The sequence below is a fragment of the Bison bison genome, unplaced genomic scaffold (genome assembly GCF_000754665.1).
Source record: "Bison bison bison isolate TAMUID 2011002044 unplaced genomic scaffold, Bison_UMD1.0 scf7180017864374, whole genome shotgun sequence".
Classification (NCBI taxonomy): domain Eukaryota; kingdom Metazoa; phylum Chordata; class Mammalia; order Artiodactyla; family Bovidae; genus Bison; species Bison bison.
Genome location: NW_011494946.1, coordinates 6,066,368 through 6,079,216, shown reverse-complemented (window position 1 = coordinate 6,079,216; position 12,849 = coordinate 6,066,368). Strand labels below are relative to the sequence as shown.

The following is a 12,849-nucleotide window of genomic DNA, read 5'->3' as shown; positions in this document are numbered from 1 at the left end:
GTAAGTAATGCGGCTGGAATTTGAACCACAGCGGCCTGACTCTAGTCTTCCTGTTACCTTAGGATGCCAGTGTGTTGCTTAGACTTGCCTGTCGGTCCATGAGGCGTGCGTTGAGAATGCTCAGAATGCGTTATGTATCACAGAGTGCCTTCCCAGCAGTGTCCCACCACATAGTCCAACACGTCTAGGGACAAAGTCCAAGTACACAGCCTTTCTTCTGCTTCCTGCACTTGCAGAAGTTATACATTAAAGGTCTACCAGGCACTGTATTAAGTTCTGTGGAGATTTCAAAGGTGAATTGTATTTGAATGTTGCCTGTTAGAAAGAATGTTAAGATATAAATCATGATACAAAGTAGAAAATGCCCGGTAGAGGGAGAGTGTCCTCCGAGATCAGAGTACTGTTGTTCTGTATTGATAATTCCCTTTTCTCTTGCCTTTGCTTGCTTCATTTTACTGTTCTCACTCTTAAATTTTAAATTGAGTGGTTTGACCCTTCAGTTGTGAGTCATTTTGAGGCCTATTATTACTTGCAAAATAACCTAGGTTTTATTTGTTTTTAGGGAATGACAGAGGAAGAGGAAGACAAGCTTTTGGCTCTGAAAGACTTCATGATGAAATCTAACAAGGCAAAGGCCAATATAGTGGATCAGAGTCATCTCCATGATAGTAGTCAGAAAGGTGTAATTGATTTGGCAGCCTTAGGTATAACTGGGAGACAAGTTGATCTTGTTAAAACCAAACAGGAACCAGATGACAAGCGAGGTTAGTATATTTCTGTGTGTGCGTGTTAGCTTGTTATTACTAGTTATTTCATAAGTTTTTAGTAGTAAAACTAAGAAGTCACATTTCTCACATATAGAACTTTCAAATACAGTGAGTGAATGACTCCATTTATATTTAATAGCAAGAAGACTTGGGAGAGGAAAAGTGGAGAAGTGGACATACAGTTAAGAAATTAAGTAACTTTCCAAATTCATGGATTTGTACATGTGGAGTCAGAATTCAATCCAAAGTCTGACTCCAAAGCCTAGTTGCCTCTGTGGCAGTATATGATTGAAGGCAAAATTCTATTTTTTAATCCTTTAAGCACCAACCCAAGGTCAATAGTCTATGTAAAAAGAGGGTAAAGTTTCCTATCTTGTTACTAGTGGGTAATGGCCAGTGAATTGAATAGTCTTGCAAAGGAGAGATGCATTCATGATTTGAAAGTAAAAGTGTTAGTCGTACCGTCGTGTCTGACTCTCTGATCCCATGGACTGTAGCCCACCAGGCTCCTCTGTACATGGAATTTTCATGGTTTTAAGTCTTGAGATTTAAACCTGTTGGCTCTTGTGACATTGATGTTGATTGTGTGAGGGTTTTAAAATCTCATGCATTCTTCCCTTTAACCTTTTTTGGAGATATACTGACTTCTAAGTACATGCCTTTTAAAATCCTTATATTCGAGCATCGGGCTTTCCCTGTGGCTGGGTGGTAAAAAATCCACCTGCTATGCAGGAGACACAGGCTTGATCCTTGGGTTGGGAAGATCCCCTGGAGAAGGAAATGGCAACGCACTTCAGTGTTCTTGCCTGGAAAATCCCATGGACAGAGGAGCCTGGTGGGCTACAGTCCATGTGGCTGCAAAGAGTCGGACACAATTTACAACCTAACAACAACATTCTAGTATCAGCTTTTGAGGGCAGCTGATGAATTACTTTAAAAAAAGAAAAGACCTCTAACTGTTGAACTTGGAATAAAGTATTTGCAACTTAACTATTAACGGTTTACAGCAGCGGTCCCCAACCTTTTTGGCACCAGTGGCCGACAGTTTTTCCACGGGTGAGGGATGAGGTTGGTTTCCGTTTCACTGGCTATTCACATTTTGCTGTGCAGCCTGGTTCCTATCCATCCATGACCTGGGGGTGGGGACCCCTGACTTATAGCCATAAAATGTTAAGCATTTATACCATTCGTAAGAAAAACCACAAGCTCCCGAAAGAAAAATAGTGAAGGATTTGAACATACAAGTTATAGAATAGAGATACACATTTAAAAGGTAAACAGTGAAATGAATGCAAATAGAAATGAGATGCCATTCTCTGCCTTTGTGATTAGTGAAGACTGATGATGCTTGTCAGCAAGCGGCAGGGAATGGGCATTTTCACTAAATTCATTGTTCTTGAGCTTATAAATTGAACATATTATTAATATTATTATTTTTTACTATTTGACTTATATTTTCAGTTCTGGAAATTTCTCATAGAAACGCTGACAGACATGTGAAGGAATATGCATAAGAATGCAAATGACTTTTTATTTTTTCTTTTCTTCACCCCATGTAACTGATTCTGGATATAGAGAGGTCATATTTATCAGTGTAGTCAGGACATTTGAAAATGTTATATTTTTGTTGGTTCTTCAGATAAAGTGGTTCCTTGAAATTGAGCTAGCCTTGGACAACTAGGAAGCAGTTAGGTCTGATTACTAACACTACTGAAAGTGCATCTGTCCATCTGTCCTAGAGATGAAATGAGAGCTAACATGTTTATGCGTGAATATAAATAAATCGGCCCTCATGAAGTCCATGTTGTCCCCCTTCCTCCAGCCCACACACGCAAAGAGTAATAAAAGCACGGATTTGTCATAGATGCTTCCTTCAGATTATTCTGATCTTTTTTCATAGCTAGAAAACATGTTAAACAAGACTCAAATGTCAATGAAGAGTGGAAAAGCATGTTTGGCTCTCTGGAGCCACCGAGCATGCAGCAGGCCCTGCCTAAAGGGAGTGATCAGGAGGTGGTGCCGGCTGGGAAGCCGCCTCGTTCCGAGTCCTCCGCTGCTGTCTGCGTCCCTTTGTCGACTTCTCCACAGGTATTGTCATCCCGGCAGTAGTGCGCTTTTTGTCTGTGGATCTCATTCTACTGTTTGGATGTTTAAAGGCTGTGTACTGTACTGGAAAAATCAATACAGTGACTTGTCTTTTAGGAAGGATGTTTTTCTTTCCAGAAGAGGTTTATTTTCATAGCCAAAGAGAAATCTAGTATTGAAAGCACCAAATAAGGTGATCTGAAACTGGGGTGAGGTCGTCATTATGAACTATGATTCTACTCATAGGCTGCAGTGAACCTTTAAAATCTTCTTTTATTCTTCATTTAATATAGCATAGTTACATCTGTAAGATAGCAAAAATACTTCTATTAAGAAAAGTCCCAGGTTTACTCTGTGTGAGAAATGTCATGATTTGGATATATTTGAAGTAAGTTTTTAATTTGCAGTAATTCTTCCCTAGGCAATATATTTTAATTGAATGAACTGATAAAATTCTCTTTCTTTTTTTCAGTTAAATTAATGAATATTTTTGTTTAATGTTATTCCTACACTGATAATTTTTTTAAAATATGGAGATTTGGAATTAGTGGTTAAACTTTATCTTAATTAGGTTTTCACTGAAAAATATGTCCCTGTATTTAGATGGATTTAAAAATTGGTACATAACTAAGGACAAAAGTCTGGTGTAATAAATAGAACATGGGTACATTTTAATCATCAAACATACTGTACTTACGACACAGATACTTATTCTTTTGGTTTTGCAGATTCCAGAAGTGACAAATGTCCAAAATAGAAAACCAACAATACAGGTTTTAAGTAGTACAATTTTACCGTCCACTTACCAGATCCGGATCACAACGTGTAAAACTGAGCTTCAGCAGCTCATACAGCAGAAACGGGAGCAGTGCAATGCCGAGAGGATAGCTAAGCAGATGATGGAAAACGCTGAGTGGGAGAGTAAACCCCCGCCACCGGGTAAGTGTGCCATTGACGGGCAGTGGTATTCCAGCCTGGGTGCCAGGGCCTGGAATCCAGTGGAAGAAACTGGTACCAGTTACTGGCAGAGGAAGTGATCACAAAGCTGTCACTTTGAAAGCCCACGATACCTAATGTTTTTGCCAGGTGGTCCAGTGGCTGAGACTCCACGCGTCCAGTGCAGGGAAGCCAGGTTTGATCCCTGGTCGGGGAACCAGATCCTGCGTACTGCACCTGAGACCTGGTGCAACCTAAATACATACTTACATATATATATATATAAAATATATATATATATATATATAAAAGCCCACAGGAAGAACCAAGAAGTGAGAAATCCCAACTCATTATTTGTGGAATTTGGATCTTGGCTCTGGCAGTGCCTTTTAGGCCTGTTACCTACTGTTTTATCCTGTCTGTGGTGCATGTTCCCCATTCATAGTGCTGGGTTTTACCTGCCTGCTTAGTGTCGTGCCACTTTCTCACTAAATGTGAGACCTCCTTGAGTAAACTCTGGCTTTCAATTTCTGAAGGGTTTAATAGCTATGAATTTTCTTTAAAAAATAGGTAGAAACATTTGAAAAATAATGAGTGCTTTAAAAATAAATCAAAATCGCCTATAACCAACCATCACTCAGCAATCGTCAACATTAAGATTTTTGGGAAAACACTTCTGTATTCTGAGAAAATTTAAAGAAACTTGAGATATTTTAGATGGAAACTGTGCCTCAGCTGTGTTAACAGACATGCCCAGTGTTATGTGATGGAGCTCATCTCTCATATTGGACTGGCAGATTTTTAAAAACGTTTTTAATGAATTTCTATATAGTTTTAATAATAAAAATGTATCTTAAAAACTGAGACGAAATATATGCTTGTGGATTAGTCAGTTCAGTCGCTCAGTCATTTCCAGCTCTTTGCAATGCCATGGACCACAGCACGCCAGGCCTCCCTGTCCATCACCTACTCCGGGAGCTTACCCAAACTCATGTCCATAGAGTCGGTGGTGCCATCCAACCGTCTCATCCTCTGTCGTCCCCTTCTCCCCCTGCCTTCAATCTTTCCCAGCATCAGGGTCTTTTCAAATGAGTCAGTTCTTTGCATCAAGTGGTCAAAATATTGGGTAGAGATTGAAAAACCACATGAGTTCCCACAGGCTTCCGTTGTGAATGTAGGAAAAATGCCAGTGGAGACCAATGATTTAAAGATTTCAGAAATATTATTAAGTGGTCTGGTAGTCACATAAATTTTTTTTTAAGAAAATAAATACCCGGGAATGTTTGTTTCTATAATACAGTTCAATATGGTTTATCAGCCCTGCTTTAAAAACAAAAACTGTTGATCACGCTCTGTCTATTTTATTATAGAATCTGTCTTTATAAGTCGCATTTTATACCTAAGTGAAGCTATACGTTTTATTCAGTAATCCCAGAAAAGGTATCAGATTTTGTGGTTCATGAAATGTACAATGACTGTTGGACTTTTGATTTTTTCCTTTCCACACTTGAGTGGTTTTGTGAAATTGATTTTCTCTTGGGGGAAATGTTCAACCTAGCCTGTTCTATTGTCTAGACTTCATGGCAGAGTATTTTTTAGTATTCTCAAATCCAGCATATCCTCCCTGGAAATCACATTCAGCTGTTCTTTCCACACATGTGACCTAGAGATGCAAGGGGAATGGTATTTTTCGGTTGAATATGCCGGGTTTGGCAATGGTCTTGGTTTCAGGTTTGTTTCTTGGTAAAAGAAATAAGTTGATTTTAAGATAACGTTACTTAGCAGGCATAGATCCTTCAGTATAGCTTTTTTAAAAAATTATTTTAATTGGAGGATGATTGCTTTACATTACTGTATTGACTTCTGGGTGCAAAAAGATACGACACTGAAATATGAACTCCCCAGGTTGGTAGGTGCCCAATATGCTACTGGAGAAGAGCGAAGAAATAACTCCAGAAGGAATTAAGAGGCTAAGCCAAAGCAGAAACAGCTCCCAGTTGTGGATATGACTGGTGGTGAAACTGAAGTCTGGTGCTGTAAAGAACAACATTGCATAGGAACCTGGAATGTCAGGTCCATGAATCAGGGTAAATTGGAAGTGGTCAAACAGGAGATGGCAAGAGTGAACATCGATATTCTAGGAATCAGAGAACTAAGATGGACTGGAATGAGTGAATTTAACTCAGATGACCAGTGTATCTACTACTATGGGCAAGAATCCCTTAGAAGAAATGGAGTGGCCATCAGTCAACAAAAGAGTCCAAAATGCAGTAATTGAGTACAGTCTCAAAAACGACAGAATGATCTCTATTCGTTTCCACAGCAAACCATTCAATATCACGGTAATCCAAGTCTGTTCCCCAACACTAACACCAAAGAAACTGAAGTTGAATGGTTCTCTGAAGATCTACAAGACCTTCTAGAACTAACACCCAAAAAAGATGTCCTTTTCATTATAGGGGACTGAAATGCAAAAGTAGGAAGTCAAGAGATACCTAGAGTAACAGGCAGGTTTGGCCTTGGAATACAAAATGAAGCAGAGCAAAGACTTAACAGTTTTGCCAAGAGAACGCCCTGGTCATAGCAAACACCCCCTTCCAACAACACAAGAGCTGACTCTGCACATGGACATCACCGGATGGTCAATACCAAAATCAGATTGATTATATTCCTCACAGTTGATGATGGAGAAGCTCTATACTATCAACAAAAATGACCAGGAACTGACTGTGGCTCAGATCATGAACTCCTTATTGCAAAATTCAGACTTAAATTTGAATAAAATAGGGAAAACCCTAGGGCATTCAGGAATGACCTAAATCAAACCCCTTATGGTTATACAGTGGAAGTGACAAATAGATTCAAGGGATTAGATCTGATAGAGCGCCTGAAGAACTCTGGACAGAGGTTTGTGACATTGTACAGAAGGCAGTGAAGAAAACCATCCCCAAGAAAAAGAAATGCAAAAAGACAAAATGTCTGTCTGAGGAGGCCTTACAAATAGCTGAGAAAAGAAGAGAAGCAAAAGGCAAAGGAAGAAAGGAAAGATATATCCACCTGAATGCAGAGTTCCAGCAAATAGCATGGAAAGATAGGAAAGCCTTCCTCAGTGATCAGTGCAAAGAAATACAGGAAAAACCATAGACTGGGAAAGACGAGAGATCTCTTCAAGAAATTTAGAGATACCAAGGGAACATTTCATGCAAAGGTGGGCAGATATAAGGACTGAAACAGTATGAACCTAGCAGAAGAAAAGGTGGCAAGAATACACAGAAGAACTGTACAGAAAAGATCTTAACGACCCAGATGACCACGATGGTGTGATCACTCACCTAGAGCCAGACATCTTGGAATGTGAAGTCAAGTGGGCCTTAGGAAGCATCACTATGAACAAAGCTAACGGAGATGGTGGAATTCCAGTTGAGATGTTTCAAATCCTGAAAGATGATGCTGTGAAAGTGCTGCACTCAATATCCCAGCAAGTTTGGAAAACTCAGCAGTGGCCACAGGACTGGAAAAGGTCAGTTTTCATTCCATTCCCAAAGAAAGGCATTGCCAAAGAATGTTCAAACTACAATTGCACTCATTTCACATACTTTGAGCAAAGTAATGCTCAAAATTCTCCAAGCTAGGCTTCAACAGTATGTGAACTGAGAACTTCCAGATGTTCAAATTTGATTTAGAAAAGGCAGAGGAACCAGAAATCATATTACCAGCATCCGTTGGATCATCAAAAAAGTAAGAGAGTTCCAGAAAAACATCTACTTTTGCTTCATTGACTATGCTAAAGCCTTTGACTATGTGGATCATAACAAAGTGGAAAATTCTTCAAGAGATGGGAATAGCAGATGATCTTATCTGCCTTCTGAGAAATCTGTGTGCAGGTTAAGGAGAAACAGAACCAGACATGGAACAACAGACCAGTTCCAAATTGGGAAAGGAATATGTTAAGCCTGTATATTGTCACCCTGCTTATTTAGCTTATATGCAGAGTACATCATACGAAATGCCAGACTGGATGAAGCACAAGCTGAAATCAAGATTGCCAGGAGAAATCAATAACCTCAGATAAGGAGATGATACCACTCTTATGGCAGTAAGCAAAGAGCTGCTAAAGAGCTGCTTGATGTAGGTGAAAGAGCAGAGTGAAAAAGCTGTTTTAGAACTCAGCATTCAGAAAACTAAGATCATGGCATCCGGTCCCATCACTTCATGGCAAATAGATGGGGAAACAATGACATACTTTATTTTCTTTTCTTGGGTGACTGCAGCCATGAAATTAAAAGACGCTTGCTCCTTGGAAGAAAAGCTATGCCAAACACAGATAGTGTGTTAGAAAAGTAGGGACATGACCTTGCCAACAGAGGTCCATCTAGTTAAAGCTTTGGTTTTTCCAGTAGTCATGTATGGATGTGAGAGTGGGACCATAAAGAAGGCTGAACACTGAAACATTGATGCTTTTGAGCTGTGGTGTTGAAAAGGACTCTTGAGAGTCCCTTGGACTGCAAAGAGATCAAACCAGTCAATCCTAAAGGAGATCAATCCTGAATATTCATTGGAAGAACTGATGCTGATGCTAAAGCTGAAGCTCCTATACTTTGGTCACCTGATGCAAAGAGCTGACTCATTAGAAAAGACCTTGATGCTGGGAAAGATTGAAGGCAGGAGGAGAAGGGGACAACAGAGGATGAGATAGTTGGATGACATCACTGACTCAATGGACATGAGTTTTTGCAAGCTCTGGGAGATGGTGATAGACAGGGAGGCCTGGCATGCTGCAGTCCATGGTGTCGCAGAGTTGAACATGATTGAGCAAGTGAACAATATATGTATGTCCCCTCTCTTCTGAACCTCCTTCCTACCTTCCATCCCATCCCACACCCTAGGTTTTTTTTTAAAATTGATTAATATTAAATATTATTAAATGTTATGCCCAAATATAAAGTTTTTTTTTAATTAAACATTGAAGATTGTTATATGCAAAGACCTATGCTGGATATTGTGAATGATACAGGATGGATAAAACATAGTCTCTGGTCTCAGGGACTTTGTTGTTTACTAGAGGATATTAATTATTCATGAAAAGAATATACACGAGCAGAGTGTATAGATGTCATGAGGTACTAGAAAATCCTTGGGTATTCTGAGCCTTATTTATAATCCTGTTTATACCAATCTGTTGATGTCATAGAATATATGATTGCAGGCAGAGAAGAAGTCCACATTTGGGTTTTACTGTGGACCTGGGGCAGTGTTAGACGCTTTATATCTCATTTACCCATACAGTCATTGTGTGGGTTGAGTAATTTCCCCCTCATTTTACGTTTGTGGGAATTGAAACCTAAGTACCCCAAGATCACACTGTGGTGTGATAGATCTGGGTCTTTGAGGCTTTTGGAGTGGGCTCTCTCCCTAGTGCCCCATTTCTCTACATCAAGGTAGTCATTACCTCTTGCCGTTGAGCAAGTAGTTGGGGTTTTTCCTGGTAGCAGATGGCTAGTGTGCCCTCTTAGATGCTGGAGAAGGCCCTAGGGCAGTCTTTCTAAGGCTGTTTGAAAGGATATCTTCCTCCGTAGGCAATAATATCTGACGTGGTCCAGTAGGCCACTCAGTATTGACTAGCTCTTGGGACCCTTTGTTTAGTTCTTATGAACTGTTCTCCTGTTGGCTGTTGATGCTTGTAGCTGGGCGTAAAGGGAAGATTGTATCTGTAAACTGAAACTTAAGACACGCTCCTGGTTTTCCTCAGGGTGGCGGCCTAAGGGGCTACTTGTGGCACATCTTCACGAACATAAGTCTGCTGTGAATCGGATTAGAGTCTCTGACGAGCATTCACTGTTTGCCACGTGTTCAAATGATGGCACAGTGAAAATCTGGAACAGTCAGAAGATGGAGGGGAAGACCACCACCACCAGGTAACCTGCACCTAGGCGGAGAGGCCACCCCCCGACCCAGTCACTGAGTGCTCACTCCGTGACAGGTACTGTTTTAGGTACCAGGAATACAGTGGTGATAAATAGACACAAATACATGTTCTGGGAAACTTAACGTCAGTGGGAGGTGACAGACAATAAACATTGTGTAAGTAAGTAAAACAGGTTGTGTTTTTGGATGGTAAGAAATTTTATTGGAAAAAATGATAGCAGAAAAAGAGGGGTAGAGGGTGAGTGGGTGGGGTAGACTAGAGTTTAAAGAAATTGGCTAGAGACTTCTTCACGGAGAAGGTATCCTTTAAAGAAGCCCCTGACAAAGATGAGAGAAAATGCCATGGATGTCCTGGGAAAGAGCCTTCTCTGCAGAGGAAACATGGGCCTCAGAGACAGAAGAATGTTTGGCATGTTCGGGGAAGAACAGGAAGGTCTGTGTGAGGGAGAAGGAAGTCAGAGGGCCCGAGTTCACAGGGCCTTGCAGGCTGTCGTGAGGGGCTTAGCCTCTGAGTGAGGTGTGGGGGCCTTTGGATGGTTCTGCATGGTGGAGAGACATGATCTGAGTCAAACTTCAACAGAATTACTCTGGCTCTTGTGTTAAGAATAGACTGAGGAGGTGCAGGGTAGAAGGATTAGGAGGCTTTTTCTGTAACTGAGCGAGATGGGGGACATAGTGGGAAATGATCAGATTCTGGGTATGTTTTAATGCTGGCGTCAACAAGATTTGCTGAATGGGTTAGATGGAGTGTGAGCAACAGAGAAAGTAGGAAATGATAAGAGTGCCCAGTCAAGACAGACATAATTATTAGTTGAAATCTTGAAGACTCTTCACATATGCATGATGAGGTTATGATAAATGGGGGAGATATTTTAGATTTGTACAACTTTGTAGTTGTGTGCCTAATTTGGTCTGGATCCGAAAAGAAAGCTATTAGAAATCAAAAATTGAATCTATGTACATGAAAAGATGTGGGGAACCTTTGGTACTTTTCTCATTATCAGTTCATTGACCATGCTGTTTTTCAGTCAGTTAAGTTGTGTCCAACTCTTTGCAACCCCACGGACTGCAACACACCAGGCTCTTCTGTCCCCACTCTCCTGGAGTTTGCTCAAGTTTATGACCATTGAGTCATTGATGTCTAATCATTGACCACTGACCATTTGACCAGTAACCACAAAATGGTCAACAAAATATCTTTGATAAACTAATTAATAAGTTTACTCCTTACCGACCTGATATGATTTTGTTCTGTTAATTCTGCTCTAATCTTTGCAGCACGCTTAGTTATTTTTCATGTTCATTCACTCTTGGCACTGCGTTGGTCAGAACATAAGTTGAAAACCAGTAAAATAATCTTGGCTCCATGAGGCAATTTTTTTGGTCAATATTTAAATGAAATTTTCAAACCTCGAGAGAGGTTTTCCAGTGAACACACATGCTTGTGGCAAGACTCTAAATACTTAACAATTTTACTTTATTTGCTGTGTCGTATAATTATCCATCTTCCTATCAATTCATCTTTTAAAAATGTATTTCAGAGTGAGTCACAGATATCAAAACGTTTCTCCCAAAAATTTCAGCCATGTATATTGCTAATATTTGTTTATAGTTCTCCCTTTCTTCTTGGGCATAAAGTTTGTATGCTGTGAAGCACACAGATCTTAACCATTCCAAAAGATCCAGCAAATACACAAACTTGTGCAACTTAAAAACCACTCTCAAGATACAGAACATAACTAGAATGTTCCCTCATGTTCCTTTGCATAAAATGCCTGCCTCCTCCCTGCCTACAGCCATTCTTTTGATTTTCCCCCACCATTATTAGCATTTTGATTAATGTTCTAAAAATCTCTGGTAACTATTTTCCAAATGGTTCTTTGTTATTATCATCATTAGTTGTATTCATTTTTGCTTTTATTAGTAGGGTAAGTTTAATTGGTTTGAGTAAGCCTCTCAAGTAAAAACTTGGAATCATCCATTAACTTTGCAGAAACCTCTTGTTAATTCCAGATGCTTTTTATCACAGAGCCATGCCTTTGTCCCCGTGTCATATTTTAGGCAGTGGTAAACCAGAAAATGTGGCAGTTCAGCTGGCAGTAACTATAGTCTTTGGAACGTTTGTATGATGTTTAGGAGAATGGGTGTCCTCTGGACACGGGGGCTTTCTTGTCTGTAAGAGCAGACTGTAAGCCTTAGCTTGGAGATGCTTCATTCCAGGTCCAGGGAGAGAAAGAGGGCGAGGGAATAGGAAGTGTTACCCTCATCATGTGCCTTTGTGAGCTGATGAGGGAGAAGGAGGCCTTCAAAGCGGTGCTGTGTTTCTTAGGCAGTCTCACTAGTACCTTCTGACTGCCTGGGTATTTCCCTCATGCAGTATGTTGGCTGACCACCCCATTGCAGCTCTGACTTTCTCCTTGAATTGCATCGGTGATTTAGGCCATCTGGATCTTAGCTCTGCCGTTTGCTTCTTTCTTATTTCAGTTAAACTTTTAGTTTTTCCTTTGTGGACTAATTCTTGAAAAATTGCTGTGTTTTTTTTTTTTTTTTTAAACTTTTACATAGATTTTTAAAATTTAATCCTTTGTAGTATTCTAAACTGTATTTTCCATATATGCTCTTTGTGCTCCCCCATTTTTGGCTCATTTAGCGTCTCGATTTTAGGAAACACTGATGTATTTGGTACTTGCCAAATTTGATGGTAAAACATCTAAGTATAGTGTTATTCCAATGAAGAGTAGTGCAAGAAATTATCAGTGTTAGGATTACATAGTTTAGAGTCTGAGATAGTATTAGAAGTTGAAGTTTTTGAGTGATATGGCTTCCCTGAAGTAAAGGGTTAACCTGAGGCCTGAACTTTACAAAATTGAATTTTGGGGATAGGAAGAGAGCAGTCAGAAAAGAAGAGAGAAGAAACCATTTAAGTTATGTCATACTGCAACAGAAGGGAGCCTTTAAGAAAGAGATTTATCAGATCAGATCAGATCAGTTGCTCATTCGTGTCCGACTCTTTGCAACCCCATGAATCGCAGCACGCCAGGCCTCCCTGTCCATCACCAACTCCTGGAGTTCACTCAGACTCATGTCTGTCGAGTCAGTGATGCCATCCAGCCATCTCATCCTCTGTTGTCCCCTT

General features: G+C 40.1%; 1 protein-coding gene across 2 annotated transcripts in view; it reads left to right on the top strand.

Moving 5' to 3' along the window:
• PIK3R4 (phosphoinositide-3-kinase, regulatory subunit 4) overlaps nt 1-12,849 on the top strand; it is a 78,472-nt gene that overhangs the window by 45,268 nt on the left and 20,355 nt on the right. For both annotated transcript variants that reach the window (XM_010856744.1, XM_010856745.1), the window contains exons 10-13: nt 563-764; nt 2,668-2,855; nt 3,581-3,791; nt 9,538-9,703. In XM_010856744.1, coding sequence (XP_010855046.1) covers nt 563-764; nt 2,668-2,855; nt 3,581-3,791; nt 9,538-9,703 — 767 coding nt within the window. The remainder of the gene's footprint in view (nt 1-562; nt 765-2,667; nt 2,856-3,580; nt 3,792-9,537; nt 9,704-12,849) is intronic.